The sequence below is a fragment of the Panthera onca genome, chromosome E2 (assembly GCF_046562875.1).
Source record: "Panthera onca isolate mPanOnc1 chromosome E2, mPanOnc1 haplotype 2, whole genome shotgun sequence".
Taxonomy (NCBI): Eukaryota; Metazoa; Chordata; class Mammalia; order Carnivora; family Felidae; genus Panthera; species Panthera onca.
Window position 1 is genome coordinate 25,119,187 of NC_138353.1, and position 20,195 is coordinate 25,139,381.

Consider the following 20,195-nt stretch of genomic DNA (forward strand, 5'->3'; position numbering starts at 1 on the left):
TCTGCAGGAATCAAAAAAATATATTATGCAATTCAATGTCTTGTTACGTTCTTTTCTAAAGTGACTCAGTACATAATAATACCTTGGCTTTTGGAGTAGCTTTAATTGTCCATATGCAATCAACTGCTTGGCCAGGTTTTGTTTTCTCTTCTTGTTCTACCTGACTAGAACGCACTATTCCATCAGCTCCCGAGAGCTCAAACTGGCAATCTAGAAAGAAAAGTTGAATGATGTTCAAAGGAAAATAAGACTGATCAAAATGCCATGAGGAAAAAGAGGTGATATACTAAACCTGGGATAGGATTTAAAATACCTCCTAGGTAAGTAAAGTCTGGATCTGTAACAGAAAAAAGAAGAAAGTCATTGGCATTGAGATAGTTTAGTTACTTTAAGGCTTAATGTCTTAAGTTCTATCTAATGCTAATTTAATAGCAGAGCAAGAGAAAGCTTTCATTGGTGTAGATTACAGATCACTGTTTCTGGGCATGCTTAGGTGTTTGTTTATAGGAGCAATGTTTTTTAAAATGCTAATATTTATACTTCTGATCCCATCATGAATAACTTATTTATGTCACCTGGAAACTCAGAACTCTGTCAATTGCGATAGCTAGTCCACTGAGGGATGAATGAATGTATATACAACACAATGGAGTATTATTCAGCCCAACAAAGAAATGAAATTCTGACACAAACTACAACATGGATGAACCCTGAGAATCCTAGATTAGTCAAATTCATAGAGACAGTAAGTACCACAAGCTGGAGGAAAGGGGGAATGGACAGTTAGTGTTTAATGGATACAGAGTTCCAGCTTGGGTTAACAAAACAGTTCTGGAAATGGATAGTGGTGACCACTGCACAACATTTTAATAAATGTACTTGACATGTACTTGTACACTTAAAAAGGATTAAAATTGTGAATTTTGTAAGTTATTTGTAATTCAATACATATACAAAGAAGTAGCTAGTGAGCTGTGTTTTCAAAATGGCAGGGAAAAAATGACTAGCTGATATACAGGGTATTCTGCCCTATGAAGTAGTTCATAGAAGACTGAGAACCAACAGCATATATCAAATAACTGATTAAAGTTAACTGGTCGGGTATTTGTTTTTATGAACTAAACCAATTAACTGAAGTAATGATATTTTGGTGTCAAAAAGGCTTAAAAAATCTTAAATATGAATCAAATCTTTACAAACTGGTTTAGAATACCTGAAACAAAAAAAAAAGTCAAAAACAATGCTCTTAATACTGTTTTTAAATATTAAAAATCAGGCTTTTTAATATGTAAAGATTGTCACTTTAAAGAAAAGTAGCTCTTTTTCTATTAGTTTATGTATCATGAGAGCAATTTTATATGGATTGTGGCTAAAATATAGACAAATTAAAAGAAAATGTGTAGGATTTTATAGTACTTCAGAATTTCTACACCCACTATGCTAATTATAGCAACATCAGGAAAACTATGTAATATTCTATTTTATAGATGAGGAAACTGAATGAGAGAGATAATGATTTTCTTAGACCATATATATAATGGCAAAGTCAGGACTAGATTGCAATTCTCCAGACAATTTTTCTTACCCTACCACCATGTTGCCTTTATAATGTGGGTAAGGATGCCACAGTTTTACCACTGAAGAAAAAAATATCAAAATAAATAGGTAATGCATAATTGGCTAATTATGGTTGTGTCTAGGTATTTAAAATCATATTTATAAAATAAATTTTTCAATAGGGATCAATAAAATCAAGAAGATGACTACTACTACTAATGAGAAATTAGTATGTTTTAAATGGAATTCTTTAAGCTATTGGTGATATTTGTTGAGGCAGAGGACTCTTAACGTATTGCTACTTCCTGGAAGTAGCAACTGGGATAATTCTGGAAATTTTAGTGCAATAATGACAAAATTCTAGAATTCTTGCCTACACATGAATAAACTCTGATTCATCTGGCAGGTAGTTCCTATGACTTTTTACTCCAATGCTGTTTAATTAAATTTGTCTTTGATATTTCTCTGCAAAAGAGCTCAAATGTCACTGACCCCTTTCAGCAAGGTTGATTTAGTTTATTAAGTTAAAAAAGAAAAGTCTGAGATGTATACTCAAGCTAAAAGTTTCTCCCCTACTTTTTTTTTTTCAATATGGTGACCATGCATAAAGTATCTGTAATAAAAAACAATTTTAACAAGAATTGAGCACCCAGCTAAATACAATAAACTGTGATTGAAATAGGTTTTGCAGGCTATTTAAAGATTCTGAGATGTTTTAAACTAGCAGTTTTTTCATTCTGGCAGTTTGGTGTATATAGGTCCTATATGAACTTTCAAATTAAGTTTGATAACTCTGTAATTATTTAAAATTATTTTAAATTCTGGAAAGGGCAAAACTATGGAGACAGTAAAGATCAGTGCTTGCCAAGAGCTAGGGGGAGGAATGAATAGGCGGAGCACAGGATTTTTAGGGCAGTGGGAATACTTGGTATGATACTGAAATGGTAGACACACATTGTCATACATTTGTCTAAACACACAGAACACCCAACACCAAGAGTGAACCTAATCAATGTAAACTATGAACTTTGGGTGATGTTGTGTCAGTGTGGGTTCACTGACTGTAGCAAATGGACCACTCAAGGAGCAGGATATTGATTATGGAGGCAGCTGTGTTTGTGCGGGGTTGGAGGTATATGGTAACTCTGTACTTCCTGCTTAGTTTTGCTGGGAACCTAAAACTGTCCTAAAAAATAAAAGTCTAGAGGTAAATTTTACTTTCTAAAAATGTTATCCTTTTGGTATTGAGAACATAAATATTGAAACAATGCTTAAAAATTCCCATAATGTTTACTGACAAAAAAAAAAGTTGATTATGTTGTTTAGGCAAAAAAAGCAGGTAATATAGATACATGGTCTCAGTTATGTAAGACAAAAAGAGATACAGAAAAATATCTGAAGGGATACATACCAAATTGTTAACAGTGGTTTTTTATATAGAAGATGGTAAGATTATGGATATTTTTTCATTTAGATATATGTGTTTTTTAATTAACAAATTTCTTACAAAAACATAATAGCAAAAAGATTATATAATTGATGTTACTTTTTCATTGTTTCAGTCTCTAAGTTGTTTGAAGACAGGAGCAATAACTTGTAGATCTTTGTGTTTCCGTATTAGGGATATGCATGGTTTTACACCAGAGAGGCTTTACAATTCTCACAGTGTTTATACATACCACAGGATAGGGAAGACTGGTGGAGTGGGCTGAATGGAGACCCTAATTTGAATCCTCAGAACCTGATAATATTATGTGGTTAAAAAAAAAAAAGTTGAATATTACAAAACAAAAGATGTGACTAAGTTAAGGATTTTGAGAACAGAGGGTGATGTGAACATGGAGGCAGGGACTGGAGCGATGTGGCCACAAATCCAGGAACGCTGGGGCAGCCCCCAGAAGCTACAAGAGGTGAGGAATGGATTCTCCCCTAGAGTTCTCGGAAAAAAAGGTGGCGCTCCTGGGTTTTCTGCCCTCCAGAACTCAAGAGAATAAAATTCCACTGTTTTCAGCTGCTAAATTTGTAGTTAATTAGTTAAGGCAGCCTTAGGGAACTAATACATCAGGTACTCCCATTTGACAAATAGCAACTGTCAGGCACAACTGTGCCTAAAGTCTTATAGCTATTAGGTAGCAGAGAAAGGATTCAAACCCAGATCTTTTCACCTCCAAGTGCACAGCAATATTTTTTCTATTGCTCAATACTTCTTAGAGACTACTTATTCAAATGAGGGGTTAATTCAATCATTCCAATGCAAAAAGCTGCCAAAATAATTTTTGGTAAGGATTATGAAATTAAGACAATTTGCTGTATTATTTTTAAAGTGTATTTATCTTGATTTTTCACCCTTGATAAACACTATAAAACATAAATAAATCTAAGAAAAATGTGTTACCATCTATGAAATGCTTCAAATTCAAGTGATATAGTTCTATTTCCAATTTTTGGGTTTATTTATTCACAGAGTGATTTCCCTCTGGCCTTAATTTTTTTAAAACCTTAATTTGACTAACTTGACTAAATTCTCTTTTATATACATAAGATTCTAAAACCAGAGTGAGACCCACTGAAAAGATAACTTCATTACCTGGAATAAATGAATATTTTGCTCGAAATCCCAGTCCTTCAAGTTCTTCATCAGAACTAAACTTAATCCACATAAACCTCCCTGTTGATCTAATTAGTGGAGGGCTTTTCACACCACAATATCGATCTATAAGTGGAGAGAAACCAAATGGCCCATCTCGAACTTCCAAGTGGTCAAACCGACATTCAAATGATGGTTCTATATAATAATGTTCATCAAAGGTCAACTCTATTCTTTGACGTGGAGCAGCTAGAAAATAAGAGCAAGCAAATCAGGGCAACACAAACAAAGAAAAGTAATAAATGTCCTGACAAAAGTGGGGAAAGCAAAACAACTACCTACTATTTCACAGAGGAGCATCATAATGAGGATTGTTATGTATAAAATTCATAACTGATGTTATATTTTATATCAATAGTAGCAAAGCTACTTTGTAGAACTGTAGCAATCTTTCCCTTTGGCATATGCTATTCATTAAATTAGTTAAATGTATTTAAAATTACAGTAGAAAAGCTAATGCTGAGTACATGAGATACAATATACAATGAATAGAAAAACAGAAGAAATGAACTAATGTAACTATGGACATAAGTTTGCATAAAGCATGATAAGAGATGCCAGTAAATTTAAGTCTTAACAGAGAAGTTTCTCATATATACCAACGCATCTGGTTGAATTATATTTTAAGAGATTCAAAATTCCCATAAATTTCAATTTTTTAATTGTTAATGTATTGTTAATGTGTTTGTTAATGTGTTTATGTGTTCAGTACTCAGAAATATTTAAAATTACTAGAGTTTAATTCAAATACATGTTTTTAGATTTTGTTCAAACTGGCTCAAACTGGGCATCTTACCTACGTACTTAGTTTTACAAAAAAGTAAAAATTCATCCATTAAAAGATAGAAATTGGTCAGATACCTTCCAAAATGTAGATACACTCCTTGTTTGGTGGATAAGAGTCAGGATAATTTGGTGAAGCAAAATGACCTCCATTGCTGGTTCGAACCCAAATGCCACACTGGGTTGCAGGAACATGCTTGATTCCAATATTTTGTCCATCTTAGGGAAAAAATCACATTTAAAACATGAATTACAGCAAAAGAGAATAGTATTCTCTTTTCCCCACAATTTAACTACACATTTGCTCACTAAATGTTACACATATACTGTATATAATTTTGCAAGAACCACCACTAAGTTTAGCACAAAAAACAACACAGTGAAGTGAGAGAAAGGTAAGATTGTATGCTGTGCTGGTGAGAAGAACTTGCTGCTAGAGGACAAGTTTACCCTGTAGGAGAGCAGGGAAATAAAATGCTTAGATTTTACAAGGGCAAAACCGTGTGGGAGAATCTGATAAATCAGTACAACTCTATAAAATTCAGTTCTGACATAAAAATAAAAATAAAAATAAAAGGATCCCAGGGGTTTATCTCTACTGTGGTGCCTCTATATTTAGTTTAACACAAAAGCCAAATAGGATCCAAAGATTACAAAGGATTTTGGTTGAAAACTGTAGATTAAACACATGTATTTAGTTCTCTATCCTCAAACTCCACTTAACAGTAAAGGATGTTTTAAGGGCATAAATAAACCTTTAAAGAGGTCTAAACGTAGGTGCAATAACAACTGGCAGTGCCTGATATCTCTGGAAGCAGGACAGGGGTTGACAGGTGGTGGTAAAATTGTGCTTTTTAAAAATATGAGGCTTGGGTAAAGGTGTATTTAGAATCAATCTGATTTCTAATACTCTCCCCTACTTCACAAAACCAGGTAGCTGCTACTCTATCACATCAGAAAATGAGGTTATTCCTTTGCAGAAAAGCAGCGTTATTACATTAGGAAGCACCAGGAACAGCTGACGGTGACAAGACCAACCTGCAAACAAAGAGACTCAGGAATGTTAACACAGTGGATGGCATTCCCAGCCTCTTCCCCTGCTCAACTCCCTTAAAGCTTCTAAGCAGGAAATGGAAAGCTTCCTCTCTAGGGACTCTAAACACTCCAAAGAAATCGAGACCCAAGCAAGAATGCAGACTCAGGAATTCCCCAGTGTTGGGTCATTCACCAGTGAGGGCCACAGTTAACAAGTCTTTCCCACACTTGCAGACAGCTAATGATCAGATTTTAGTGCTCTTCTCATAAATAAGTGGATATTCAGGGATCACCATATTTGAGGAAATCCTCTAATATGAAAAATGAATAAACAAAAGAAAGCAAAGCTGAGGAAACAAAGATGTAAAAAAAACCAAAAAACAAAAACACACACACACACACACACACACACAAACAAACATTTAATCTCCTTAGAGAAAGAGAGTATATCTATAAGAACAAGAATACTTTAAGAATATTTGGAAAACAAAAAGCTTCTAAAAATAAAAGAAATGAAAAATTAATAGAAAGTTTAATGAAGAGAACTATAAATGGCCTGTGCCCTGTTTCTGTAGATAAAGATTACAGTGGAAGACATCCTTTTCCACTCACATGCCTACTGTCCATAGCTACTTTCACACTACAAGAGCAAAAGTGTATAGTTGCTTCTGAGACTGTAAGGCTGTAAAGTTTTAAATATTATCTATCTGGCTCTTTAAAGAAAAAGTTTTCCAGTTTCCGGTTTAGAGGATGAAGTTGAAGAAGTCTCAATAGAGACTACTGAGAAGAAAACAGAGTAGAAAGGTGGAAAACAGAAAATAATAACAAAAATACCCCATAACTAAATACAAGTTTCTTAAAGATAGAATAGAAAAAAATAGAGAAAGATAATTTAAGAAATTAAAGGGTGCCAAACTGGCTCAGGCAGTACAGCATGTGATTCTTGATCCTGGGGTTGGGAGTTTGAGTCTCATGGGGGGTATAGAGATTACTTAAAAAAACAAAATCTTAACAAAAATTTAAACAAGGAAAAAAGGAAATAAAAATTTCCTAAATTAAAAGACAAAATTTTCATATGGATAAAGTTTCATGAGTGACTTAATGTAAATTCTGAATACAGAGGTGACCAGAATTACGACACAATTACACTGAGACAGGTGGTATGGAAGGAAAGTAACAGAACATTTGTATATACTAGGGGGTAGAAAATGCATGAAAGAGCTAAATTCTCATCTTCTGTGGTAGAAAATCATTATCTAATACCTAAGACTGAAATAATTAAGAATTAACAGTATAACATATTATTTAGTAATATGCAGCAAAATTCCAAAAGATTCAGCTAAAATACTGGTTATCTCCATGGAGAAGGAAGTAGAGTAGCATAGGATGGAGGATTGCCTTTTCATCCTTAACTTTTGAATGCTTTGATTTTTGTCACATGTATGTATAACTTAAAGGAAAATAAAAAGTAAATCAGAAAGTGTATTAAACCCTGGCATGAAAATCTGGTTCAAAAATCACACTAGCTTATCTTCTTTCATAAACAAGGACAATCAGAACAGGTTACAGGGCTTTGAATAAGATACTGATGGAAATATTTCACTTGTCTACCCTGAAAAAAGGGATTTTTATTTTTCCTGAGTGATAAGCACAAATCTCATTTAATTTCTGGATATAATCCATAGTGTGCTAGGAACCACTAGTAATGCCAATTTAAAAAATTTATCAATCAGGGCAAGACTTTATGTTGACAATTTAGTTAACTGCAGCTGAACCCAGTTAAATTGAGGCTGATAGGTTGACAGAAAGCCTTAGGTCATTGGAACACCCAGAGGGACTATGGAAATAGTATTCAAAAGTTGCAATCCCTTCCTATAAGCCATCCCACTGTCCTGGATAAGTGGTAAGTTATCACTGTAAGTACTTTACCTTGGGTCTTTTGGGCCACAGCAATCCCTTCGACTACAAGTATTGTTATTAACAACACTAGAGAAATGACAGAAAAGAAAAGTTAAAAAAGTGAATCCATATCATCTTACTAAATTTTTAAGGAAAATCAGATGATAAAAAAAAGATTAATCAAGCCCTCTCTTTCTTGCTAACATTCATTCTCAAGATTTTTAAGGTCTAAATGTTGTGTTCTGATTTACTATTTCACAGTTAACCCAAGAAGAAACACGATTGATACTGTACTCATTTACACAAACACTAATAGTGTATGGCATTTACAGCATTTTTCAATTTGTGATAGATTAAAAACACAGTTTTTTTGCAACAAACTTTGTTTGCCCTAATTTCTATTTACTATATAAATACTATAAAGTAAATATAGACTATATTGTATACATTTGTTGTACTCCATCTCAAAGGGTTTACATGCATTCTATGGCTGGCTCTGCAATGTAGTATACCAAAGTTCAATTAGTGATTGTGAGAGCACTTATAATTAAGATGGAAGTAAGGGGGCAGCAGTCTCCCAGAAATCAATTCAAGATGTTTTATAGCTGCACATAACTATGCTGTGTCCTGTGTTACAAAAGCCAGCATATTTAGAAAATGAAGCTTTAGGCAGACTTCAGCTCAGGTCACGATCTCGCGGTCCGTGAGTTCGAGCCCCACGTCGGGCTCTGTGCTGACAGCTCAGAGCCTGGAGCCTGTTTCGGATTCTGTGTCTCCCTCTCTCTGACCCTCCCCCGTTCATGCTCTTTCTCTCTCTGTCTCAAAAATAAATAAACGTTAAAAAAAAAATTAAAAAAAAAAAAAAAGAAAGAAAATGAAGCTTTCCCCCCGAGTTGAACATTTCTGAGACCCAGTCACATTGAATTGTTTTGTGTATGTATGTATTTTGATGATTCTTTTAAACATTTTATTTTTATGAATGGTGCATGGATAGCTTTCTCTGTCCCTTTCAATGTAAAGTTCACTTGCCTCAAAATCTTGTGAACTGGAATTTTTATTATTCATTCAGTCAATAAGCACTTACAGAGTACCTACTGTCAAGGATAGCAGGCACTGAGGATGCACAGATGTTGGGGGAGAAATACGGCAAAATATTTAAGACTATGGACATTACGAGTTTGGTGGATACAGGTTGAAGTTCAAGTTTTGCTGTGTACCAGCTGTGAGGCCTTTTTTTTTTTTTTTTTTTTTTTTTTTTTCCTGTGAGGCCTTTTTAACTCAGTTTACTTATTTGTAAAATGGGGATGTTGTACTAGTAGCACTAACCTCAAAAGGCTGTTGTGAAGATTAAATGAGATGATAGCACTGGTGTAGCACTGGTTACATGCTAGGCACTCTGTTACATAAATGATAGACAGGAAACTACTGTCCTTTAGTCTATTGTCAATGATAGTTTACAATACAAGGTGAAAAGAAGTTTAACAGGATTTATACTGGAAGCAGGGATGGGAACCATTCATTCTGCTGAGGGTGAAGAGGAATAAAATGGGAAAATTTCAGAAATAGATGGTATATTCTATTTGTACCTTACAGTACCTCAACCCAGGATACAGAGAAAGAAACAGCTTAGACAAAACCACGGGCGAGCACTTGCTTATGGCAGGTCAGCAAACTCTGAGTTCTATACAGCAGGATGAGCATGTGGAGGACCAGTCGTGTATCAGGTGACAAATAGAATGAAGTCTGATGTTAAAAGTCTTGACAAGCATGCTGAAGAGTTTGGACTTTTGACTATAATGAGAAGTCATTGTGAGTTTTTAAAGTACAGTGTGACATTATCACATCTGTGTTTTTGACCAATGATCCTGATGGTTGTGTGAAGGGTAAACTTTTAAAGAGAGGGGAGAAGGGGGTGCCTGGGTGGCTCAGTCAGTTGGGTGGCCGACTACGGCTCAGGTCATGATCTCACGGTCTGCGAATTGGAGCCCCGCATTGGGCTCTGTGCTGACAGCTCAGAGCCTAGAGCCTGCTTCCGATTCTGTGCCTCCCTCTCTCTCTGCCCCTTTCCTGCTTGGTCTCTGTCTCTATCTCTCTAAAAAATATTAAACATTAAAAAAAAATTTTAAAAAAGAGAAGGGAGAAGGATATTCAAAATGGAAGCAAAGATGATGAGATCTCTAAGCAGAGCAGTGGTAGTGGAAATGGAAAGGAGGAAAGAATTTATAACATGATTCAGATGTCGAGTTAATTGTAATTGGTGACTTACAGGATGAAAGCAAGGAGAGAGATGGGGGCATTGAATAGGTTGCTAGTTAAGTGACTGGTAGACAGTCACGCAACAACACGTATTGAGTATCTACACGTATTGAGTATCTACTTCCCAAGTCACCAAAGTAAAAAGATAATTCTTGCCATTCAGTTGTTTACATCTTAAAATCTAATTGCTTGGCATCTTCATCTTTAGTTTCCTGTATCCTTGCTGACCTTTGTCTCCTCTATCTTCTGTCAGCACCTTTAATTTCCTCTTCCTTTTCTTTGGTGGCTAGTAGTGTTGAAGACCTCCTGTTATGTAGGACAATCAATCCTCCCTTCAAACTCTTCACAACTCTTCACTGGATCAGAGTTTGAAGAACAGAGAATTGAAACGTGTTTTTTTAAAAACAGAATATGTGTAATCAAAAAGAAAAACCTAGGGTAATATTAGGTATCTGACAATTCAGCAAATAACACATCCATTTGTATCAATTCGTATCTTGTTAGAGGACACTACTTCCCAAGGCTATCATTCAGATGATACACAACTGATCAAAATTTTGTGCTCAGTATACCTTTCCTCCTGAATCACAGACGTAACAATTTACTAGTCCTCACATTTATGATTCATGGCATATAAGTAACACAAAGCCAGGCAGAAAGGGCAAGTAAGGAATCAACAAACTGAATCCAGGAGAGCAAGAGTGAAGCTATGGCAAAGGGATGAACTATGCTAGTTCATTATTACATAATGACCAATAATTTGGCTACATAAAATATGGACTTAAGAATTTTACAGAGTGTGCAACTAAGGCAGATCATTTTAAAAATACAATTATAAGCCCAAATAAACCTATTATTCTTTTCTACTCTATTTAGAGGGTGGCTCACAATTTTTTTTCCCCAAAATCTTTAAAAAAAAAATTCACAACTCAATAAACCAAATGAGCTATGCTACTGAATATAGAAATGATATATAAAGAATACGGTGAATCTGCATAACAATCAGGGATAGAAATATTTAGTGACACAGTTGTGACTACTAATCATTCTAAATTCCATATCATAATAAACATAGTTTCCTCCCAGTTGTATAATAGGATCTTTGCAAATTGCTTATTATAACAAGGCTGGGATATTAAAACAAACTCCATTAATGCCAAACACTGGAATTATTTAACTATAAGAAGCAGTGCCATGCTGCTTTGTTCTGTCTTTAGCCCCAACTATGTGCCACTGTTCCCTTCTTCCTCTTACCAAAAGGATCAATAATTTCTCAAATCCAGAAATACCACACACTTCAAATTAAAAGATAATGTACCCAAGAAGGCACTAATTCATTAAGGTAGAAATCCATGCCAAAATAAAAATTCTAAACTCCTTAACCATACAGTTTAATTACATAAAGAAGGGTTTGTGATTTGATGCTTAAAAGAGGGAATGCTCATTATTTATGCCCATACCTCTAGTTCTGGAGTTTAGGCAAGGCCTTGTAATGTGTGTACAGACCTGACTTAAAAATGAAGACTTAAATGATAAAGACAGATGCTATTCAAGGTGTTAAATACCAGTCCTCAATGCTACTCCTTTTACCTTGAAAAACTGTCCTATTAGCTCTATGCAGAGTCTTCTCCCCAGGGCTTTCAGTTTAAAGGCCTTACCCTGAACTATAAAAATCAAGATCAAGTTTATTCTTTCCACTGTTACTTAACAGTGGAAACTCTGGCCAATGCAATACTGGAAAGGAGACAAAATTATTATTTATAGATAATGTTACTTAAAACCTAGAAGTCTCAAGAGAATTACTAGGAAATTATTACACCTATTAAAAGAAGAAAGTAAGACTAAAACAAACAAACAAGTAAACAAATTTAATACAACGGAGTGACTATAGGTTTTGGATAATAAAACAATGTGAAGGTAACAATTCTTCCCAATAAGTTACATATTTAATGTTTTAATCAAAATCTTAGTTTTCTGGAGGACTTAAAATGTTGCTGATAACTCATCTTAAAAGCTTTTTCATACGGCTCAAGAAAAATTAAAAAATAAAAGACATAAAATACATAAAAATAATATATACTTATTGCAAAGCTATAGTAATTCAAAATGTAGTAATGGTATAGGAAGAAACAGATGATCCGTCAACAAACATATCCAGCCCCCACTGTATTACAGGCAGTGGTCAGTCCTTGAGGCTACAGCAATGAAGCAAGCAGCCCTGGTCCTTATTCTCAAGCTTAAAGATAAGAAGATGGAAGAAAAAGCTGAAGAAATGAAATAAAATAAATAAATAAATAAATAAATAAACAAACATACATACACACACACACCACAATTTATTATATGTATGGTATTTGAAACTCTTGGTGAAATGATTCTGGGATAACTTGTTAATTATTAAAAAAAAAAAAGTAGGTCTGTTCCTTCAAGCTAAATAGAAAAATAAACACCATATTGAAAAAACAAAAAGTTGAATTATCTATGTATATTTTTGGGTGGAGAACACGTTCATGTACCAAAGACAAACAAATAAAAATTACAAATAACTGAGAAAAAAAGATTATGCCATAAGAAAAATGTGCCAAAACCAAAAACAATGAAGGACACCTGGGTGGCTCAGTCAGTTGACTGTCTGATTCTTGATTTGGGCTCAGGTCATGATCCTAGGGTCACGGGATTGAGCCCATGGAGTAGAGCCTGCCTAAGATTCTCTCTGTCTCAGTCTCTCTCTCTCCTCCTGTCCCTCTCCCCAGCTTGCATGCATGCTTCTCAAATAAATTTTTTAAAAATGCAAAAATTTAGCCTAATATTAAAAAAAGGCAGATTCTATTGTTGGTCAGGATATAGAAAACTGACATACACTGTCACTGGACTGTAAACTGGCATACCTTTTTGGAGGTTAATCTGGTAATAATATACCAGTTTAAAAATGCACAAATCCCACCCAGCAAGTCTACTTCCAGGTGTGAGAACTGAATCAATCATCGGGACAGTAGCGTGCAATGTAAAAGATAATCACCCAGAGAACTTATTAAAACACAGATTTTGGAGTGGGGTGGTGGGGGTGGGTGCCTCCAGAGATTTTGACCCAGTAGGTCTGGGTTGGGGCTTGAGAACTTGCATTTTAACAAGGAAGTCCCCCATTGATGCTAAAAGCTTCTGGCCCTGGGAACATACTTTGCAAACCAACTACTACAATAAGAGAATGATGGTAGACTGTAAGAAATGGAAAGAGGCTGCCCATTTTCTCCATTGGTGAAGGCAGGGGCAAGTTTGGGCCAAAATGGATGTGGCAGGGTAGGGGACTAGCAAAAAGGAGTTGATGAGTTGGTTTTGGAAATGTTGCTGAACGCTCTGCTACCTATTCTTATAATGTTCCTATAAATACTTCTTATTTCTGGGCATCTGCACTTGCCATGGATCACCCTTTGCTTCCACTAGAGTACTTTTGCACTGTTTAAGACATGCACTTTCAAAATTAATTTTATTTGATAGCATTCAGATTTTTCACTTCTGTGACTATTTAACAGTTCTCAATCTCTGCCTGGTTTTCTTTTACTGATTTTGCACAGTTTACACAACATAGAATATATTTCTGCCAAGTATACAAACTGTGGAGGTAAGTAGTCAAGGGCTAGAGTGAAGGCTATATCATTACTAGGGATCTTCTATTTTATGCAGTTGTAGATGATTTAAAAATTTTTTTTTTAAATTTTTAAAATGTTTATTCATTTTTGAAAGAGAAAGACAGAGCACAAGCAGGGGTGGGGCGGGGAGGGAGGGGGGAACACAGAATCTGAAGCAGGCTCCAGGCTCTGAGCCCAACAAGGAGCTCAAACTCACGAACTGCGATATCATGCCCTGAGCCCAAGTCGGATGCTCAACCGACTGAGCCACCCAGGTGCCCCAGTTGTAGCTGATTTTAATTCCAAGTTCATCTTATGGTCCAATATGTACGCCAGAGTGCCAGTCAGTATATCTTCATTATAGCTACTCACTCCTGTGTCAGCAAAAATGAAGAAGTGACACAGGACATTCCTCCTTCCTTTAAAAGACATTTGCCCAGAATCTACAGTGATTTCAAAATAAAATTTTTAACTGAACAAAAACACCATCACTTTCCCAAAGTTGCACACACATGTAATTGGCCAAACTTAGTCACATGACCACACCTAACCCTATGGAAAGCTGGAAAATCTAGTCTTTCTGTTGGGTGTTCACGGGCTTAATTAAAATTCAGAGAATTACTGAATTATAAAATGGATATTGGGAGACAACTGGCTATTCCTGCCACAGTTCCCTATAATCTATTCTGTACTCAGCAGCCAGTGATCCTTTCAAGACATAAACCAGATCGTATCAGAGCCTTTCATAAAATCTTCCAATACAGTCCCATTACATTTAGAATAAATCCAATACTCTTTACTCTGACTTCAGAGGTCCTACGTGATCTAGCATCTGACCTCCCGATTGCTACCAATGGCTACACAGGCCTTCTTCTCATTACTTCTATACACCAAGCTAATTCTTGCTTTAGGGACTAGTTTATTCCTTTTGCCTAGAATCTCTCTGCATGGCTGGGTTCTTCTGGTCATTCAGGTTTTGTGACTGACTTCTAAAGAAACTCTACATTTTCTCCTTCATCCTACTTTATTATATAAATATTTTAATTACTATTTATATGACTTGGTATTTTCTTGCTTATTATTTGTCTCTTCTTACTAGAAAGAGGAGCATTGTCTGATTCACTGATGCCTCTCTAGTGACTAGAAGACTGTCTGGCCCACAATAGCATTCAATAAAAATTAGATGAATACATGAAATGACTAAGCATGATCCTGATTATGTCTTTTCTGTTGACTACAACATAGTACAGAGAGCCCTGCATTAACAAACTAAGCAGCACACATCTTGGTTAACAGTAATCACACAGATGACCCAGCTTCTTTTATCTGAGCATACGTCAGGGACAGGAAAATAATTGATTTTTTTTTTTTCTTTTCAGATATCTAGTCACTACTCTTACTTTCCTCAAGCTGGCTCAATTTACTTGTTAGTAATTGAGTGTGCCTCTTTCCAATAAGCCTTCTTGTTTTAAGCACTTAAGGTTTGTAGAATCTATCATGAGATGCCATGATGTAAAAACCACCTAACTCTTTACGGCTCTATAATGAGAGCAGAATGGAGTTTGATGAGAGTCCAAATGCTACTTGAGGTAGCAGTAACTTGTTTTCAATAAACTGTGTTCCACAGGATGGAGTACCCAAATGTAATCAAACTCAATTTTACTTATTATTATTAGTTAAGGAAGAAGACGGATTTGGGTGCCTGGGTGGCTCAATTGGTTAAGTGTCTGACTTTGGCTCAGGTCATAATCTCACAGTTCCTGAGTTCGAGCCCTACATCGGACTCCATGCTGACAGCTCAGAGCCTGGAGCTTGCTTCGGATTCTGTGTCTCGCTCTCTCTCTCAAAAATTAGTAAACATTAAAACATTTTTTCAAAAAAAAAAAGACACAAAGAAGATGGATCTTGGCAAACTCTGGGATCACTCCAGCCTACATATGCTAATCCCACTGCCAACCACTTTAACAAAGATTAACTGTAGCAGTACTTTCTTTCCTGCAGAATGTGACAACCTCTTTGCTGGCCAAATGCTCTGCAGACAGCAGTTTTGTATCTTCTCATTTTACAAGAGCCTTCTTTAGACATCCACAGCAACTACCATCAAATTTTAATGTGACCAGATCACATTTTAAAGAGTGAGTCTTCTCACACACTAGTGCTGTAATTTCCAACATGCTACTCTAGGCATATTTAAACCAACATGTTTTAATATCATTTTGCCTAGGAAGAACTGAACTTTCAGATTAGTGAACTACAATTTTGTAATATAACAAACACATTAAAAAGTATCAGTTTTGGGGGGCCACTCTGATGAGCCTTTGAGAGGGTGAGGTCCCTCACCAATTAGAGCAACCTTGCTCTTATCTATTGTCTTTGTTTAGTTTTTAAGTACCTCCTCATAAGGGTTCCTTTGAGGTAGCTCTCCTGTTAACCTAAGTTTGGAAACCAGTGGGCTGGATAACATCTTTGGTTCCCCTTTCCAACTTGAAGACCATAATAACTGGGATCTCAAAGTGATTCAGGGATACATTTTTTTAAATGTCAACAATTACTGTGCAGGAGCATAATTCAAAAATGAGACTGGAAAAAAAACTGCAGGAGACTCTGAATAGGTAATAACCAAGAGGAGAACTTGGGATTGTTTTAAAACTTTATATATGAATTTTACTTACAGTTTATCTTTTTCTATCTTATTCCAAAAAGGACTGAAGGTGGTTTTGGTTTGAATTTGTTTTATAATGCATGTGTGTCTGTATTACAGGGCTGCATGTTTTCTCTAACAGGTGATCATGGTTTCAAAACACAAATACACTGGATTCTAGTTTGAGGATTTACTACAATAAAACCAGTGTTTACTCATACTTTTCAGTTTTCAGCATTAAAACATTTTCTTCAACTCCTGGGGGGAAAAGCTGAAAAGCTAATTTTTAACAAGACTGTGCTTAAAGACTTCACTATTAAAGGGACAGGTTTCCAGTACTGTACGTATTTTGGTATAGTTTACATTTTTGGATGAGGTGTAAGAATGAAAGACAGGAGTTAATTTTTGCCAGTCTAAGATTTTAAAAATACAGTGTTGAGGGATATTTATGATTTTAAAAATATAGCATAGAGGGATATTTATGCTATTACACAATAAATTTAACCTCAGTTTATACAGATTTAAATATAACGGAGTCTAATAGGTTTCTCCAGAAGTGTGCAGAGTGAATAAAACAGTAAAAAATGGGTTTATAATACTAATGCAGTATTTTCATGTGACTATGATGTTTACTTAACTTTGGCAGAAAGTTAAATTTTATAAGACCTGGAGTGATCGCAAACAGTTAAAAGTGAACTATTCAGTAATAACATGTGAAAGATTTAAAAAGCCTAGTACAAGTTATCCTTTTGTTCTCACTGCTGAGAGTAAAACAAAAAGAATCAATGGCATCTTAAAGAAAATTACCTTCCATTTAAAATCTCACACACTCATTATGGATGATTTGTTTTAGTAGAAATTGACCATAATATTCCAAACAAGGCTTTAGGTAGGTAATATCTGTAATTATGCAAATACTAAAGAACTGCCTCTGATAAGAACCTCTTCAGCATTGAAACAATTCACCTTACAGAACACTTAAAGGCTGCTTTTTATGCCTTCATGCACACAGTGAATGGCAGGATTCCAATATTTTTCCAAAAGATAATTAAAAAAAATTTTTTTTAACGTTTATTTATTTTTGAGAGACAGACACAGAGTGTGAGTGGGGGAGGGGCAGAGAGAGAAAGACACAGAATCTGAAGAGGCTCCAGGCTCTGAACTGTCAGCACAGAGCCCAACACGGGGCTCGAACTCACAAGCTGTGAGATCATGACCTGAGCCGAAGTCCGACACTTAACCGACTGAGCCACCCAGGTGCCCCTGATAATTTTTTTAATTAAAAATGCCAATTTTTGTATAGGTAACACACTTACTTGGTTTAAAAAAAAAAATCAAGTGGTACAAATGGGCATGCAGTGAAATAGAAGTGTTCCCCTCACTTTGGTCTCTGTCTCCCAGATTCCTTTCTCAGAATCAACTTTTGTTAATTTCTTTAATCTTTCCAGACCAATTTCCCATATTTACAAGAGCGCGTGCACACACACATACACTTTAGCAGACTTAAAAATAGCTTGTTTCATCTCTAGTAAGCCTACAACAACTTAATTTGAATTTTAAAAATACTTCAGCATGTAAAACTAGTGTAGGTTTTAGTGTACTTTAAAAAAGAAAAGCCAGATACTACATTGTTTTCACTGTTAGCTCTGTCATCACCACAGAATCCTTTCCTCAAAGGTGCAACAACTAAATGCTTCATCACAGTGGCCAGAGAGGGCACTGTGTACCAACGACAAAGGCATAGGCAGAAAAGCTGCGAATCCCTTCACCATTCAGGAGGACCAGAGATTCTCTCCTATCCAGCTCAGTTCCCTCAAGTTCAGCAGCAAGAGCTGTATAACAGGGCTAACTGATTTCTCCCCAAGGAGGCTACCCAGATGGACTGTCATGATGTTGATAACTTTAAAGCAATCAGAACAATGAAGCAAATTTGGATCATGAGGACTATCAGAAATCTTACTGTGCTTATGTGATTTATTTTGAAAGAGTAAAAGAGGATCTTAATTTCCAAGGAATGGCTATGTAAATTAGGATTTACAGATAGGAAAACTACATGAAATTAACCTCAGAGTTTTAAATTGTAACATAATAAAGGAATCACTAAGAATTTATGGGGTGACATGAAATATTCACAAGGTAGAAAGTCCTAGGTTACCTTAGTACAAACTGTATCTGTAAGCATACAGTTGGCTAGTTAAGCATTTTAAATTAAACTGCTCAAATCTCAATTATGAATTTAGGTATGTCTGGAGAGCAGGTAATTTGTCCAATTAAAATTAAAATCAAAATTAGACTGAATTTTCTAATAAACAAATTTGAGAAAAGTATTAATATGGAATGGGAAAAAACACCCAACATCTGTCACTGTACAAATATCAGCATACAATAAGCTATATATGACACTGCTAATACAATACCTTAACTCCTTACCCAGTATGAAAAAGAGAATATTTCATAACATTACAAACGTTACAGCTATTCAGTTTTTAATTTAAATCGGTAGGGAAAAAGGGAAGCCCTTTTTTTTGTGTGGTGGTGTTTTCCTCTGACGACTGAAAAAAGGACTTATTCAGTCCGAGTTTCGGAAGCAACTTTGTATCACAATCTTAATTACCTATGTATATAAATTTTAATCTAAAATAACACCTTCAGGAAAATGCAAAGCAGCTACAGCACGTTTGAGAGCTTTGTGCACTTGGCAAGTCCACTGTTTTAATTCCCGGCACAACAAATCAAAAGAACTACACGACAGCAGCACGGTATTCCGAGGTCCTGGGAACCGCCGGGGCGCGGCCACGAGCAGAGAGCTCCGGGCCGGGCAGACTCGGGTCGCGGCGCCCGCAGTGGTGCCGCAGCCTCCGCGGCCGCAGCAGGTGGGACCCGGCCCGGCCCGCAGGCCGTTCCGCCACCCGCCATCGCGGGGCTTTTGGAGAGCCGCTCCGCGACTCCTCGGCTGGGGCTTTTATTGTTTGTGTGGAATGACTTTCTGTCATTAAATGCTGAAAACAGACCAGTCTTCGCCCCACTTACACGAACCCCACAACTTTGCAAAGCGATGCGAGGAATTTTAAGAAAGAGGCGCGAGGACACAGCTCGGAGGGCCCCGCCGGGCCGCCGCTTCCTGATCTCCCGTTTGTTCCTACCAGTGCCCCCGGAGCCTGTCAGACACACAGAGCGTAGGGGAGAGGCGCTCGGAGAGCAAATCGATCCCGGGCGGGCGCGAGGGCTTGGCGGTCCGCGCGGACCAGACAAAGAGGCGCGTCGGGCGCCCGGCTCCAGGGAGGGACGCGAAGACGCCGGTCTCGGCCCGCAGGGGGCGCCGTCCGCGGCCCCGGGCGCTTACCTTTGAGGACCGCGCAGAGCTGCTTCAGGGCCATATTCCCGAGCGGCCCGGCGCTTCGCGAGGGGCCGAGGCGGCGGCTAGGAGGAGGCGGCGGCGGCGGCCCTCACGGCCCGGTGCGGCGGCAGTCCCGCTCAGTCCCCATCGCTGGCCACCAGGATACCTCCCCGCGGGGCACGGCTCAGGTCCTGCGGCCCGCCATGCTCGAGCACCCCGGCGGGCTCACGCGCTGCCCGAGCCCCCCGACGGGCGGCACCTTCTGCTCCGTGACGCTCCGTCCCATTGACCGCCCCGGAGGCGAGGCGCGCTGGCGAGAGGCACGGCACCGACGCTGGCCGCCCCGCCTGCGGCCGCGGCGCGGACCCCTCCGAAGTGGCGGGCCTGGGAGCCCAGGCTCATTTAAGCGGGGAG

At 37.2% G+C, this 20,195-nt stretch overlaps 1 protein-coding gene across 3 annotated transcripts in view; it reads right to left on the reverse strand.

The window, feature by feature from the left end:
• NETO2 (neuropilin and tolloid like 2) overlaps positions 1-20,167 on the reverse strand; it is a 55,576-nt gene extending 35,409 nt beyond the window's left edge. The window contains exons 1-6 of one of the 3 annotated variants that reach the window (XM_060651943.3): positions 19,788-20,167; positions 7,952-8,008; positions 5,066-5,206; positions 4,145-4,393; positions 314-337; positions 83-210 (exon numbers count right to left, since the gene is read on the reverse strand). In XM_060651943.3, coding sequence (XP_060507926.1) covers positions 83-210; positions 314-337; positions 4,145-4,393; positions 5,066-5,206; positions 7,952-8,008; positions 19,788-19,821 — 633 coding nt within the window. In that variant the 5' untranslated portion in view covers positions 19,822-20,167. Of the gene's footprint in view, positions 1-82; positions 211-292; positions 338-4,144; positions 4,394-5,065; positions 5,207-7,951; positions 8,009-19,787 lie in introns of all 3 variants that reach the window. The other 2 variants (XM_060651942.3, XM_060651944.3) reach the window with 2 other exon arrangements.
• Between the last annotated feature and the right edge of the window lie 28 nt (positions 20,168-20,195).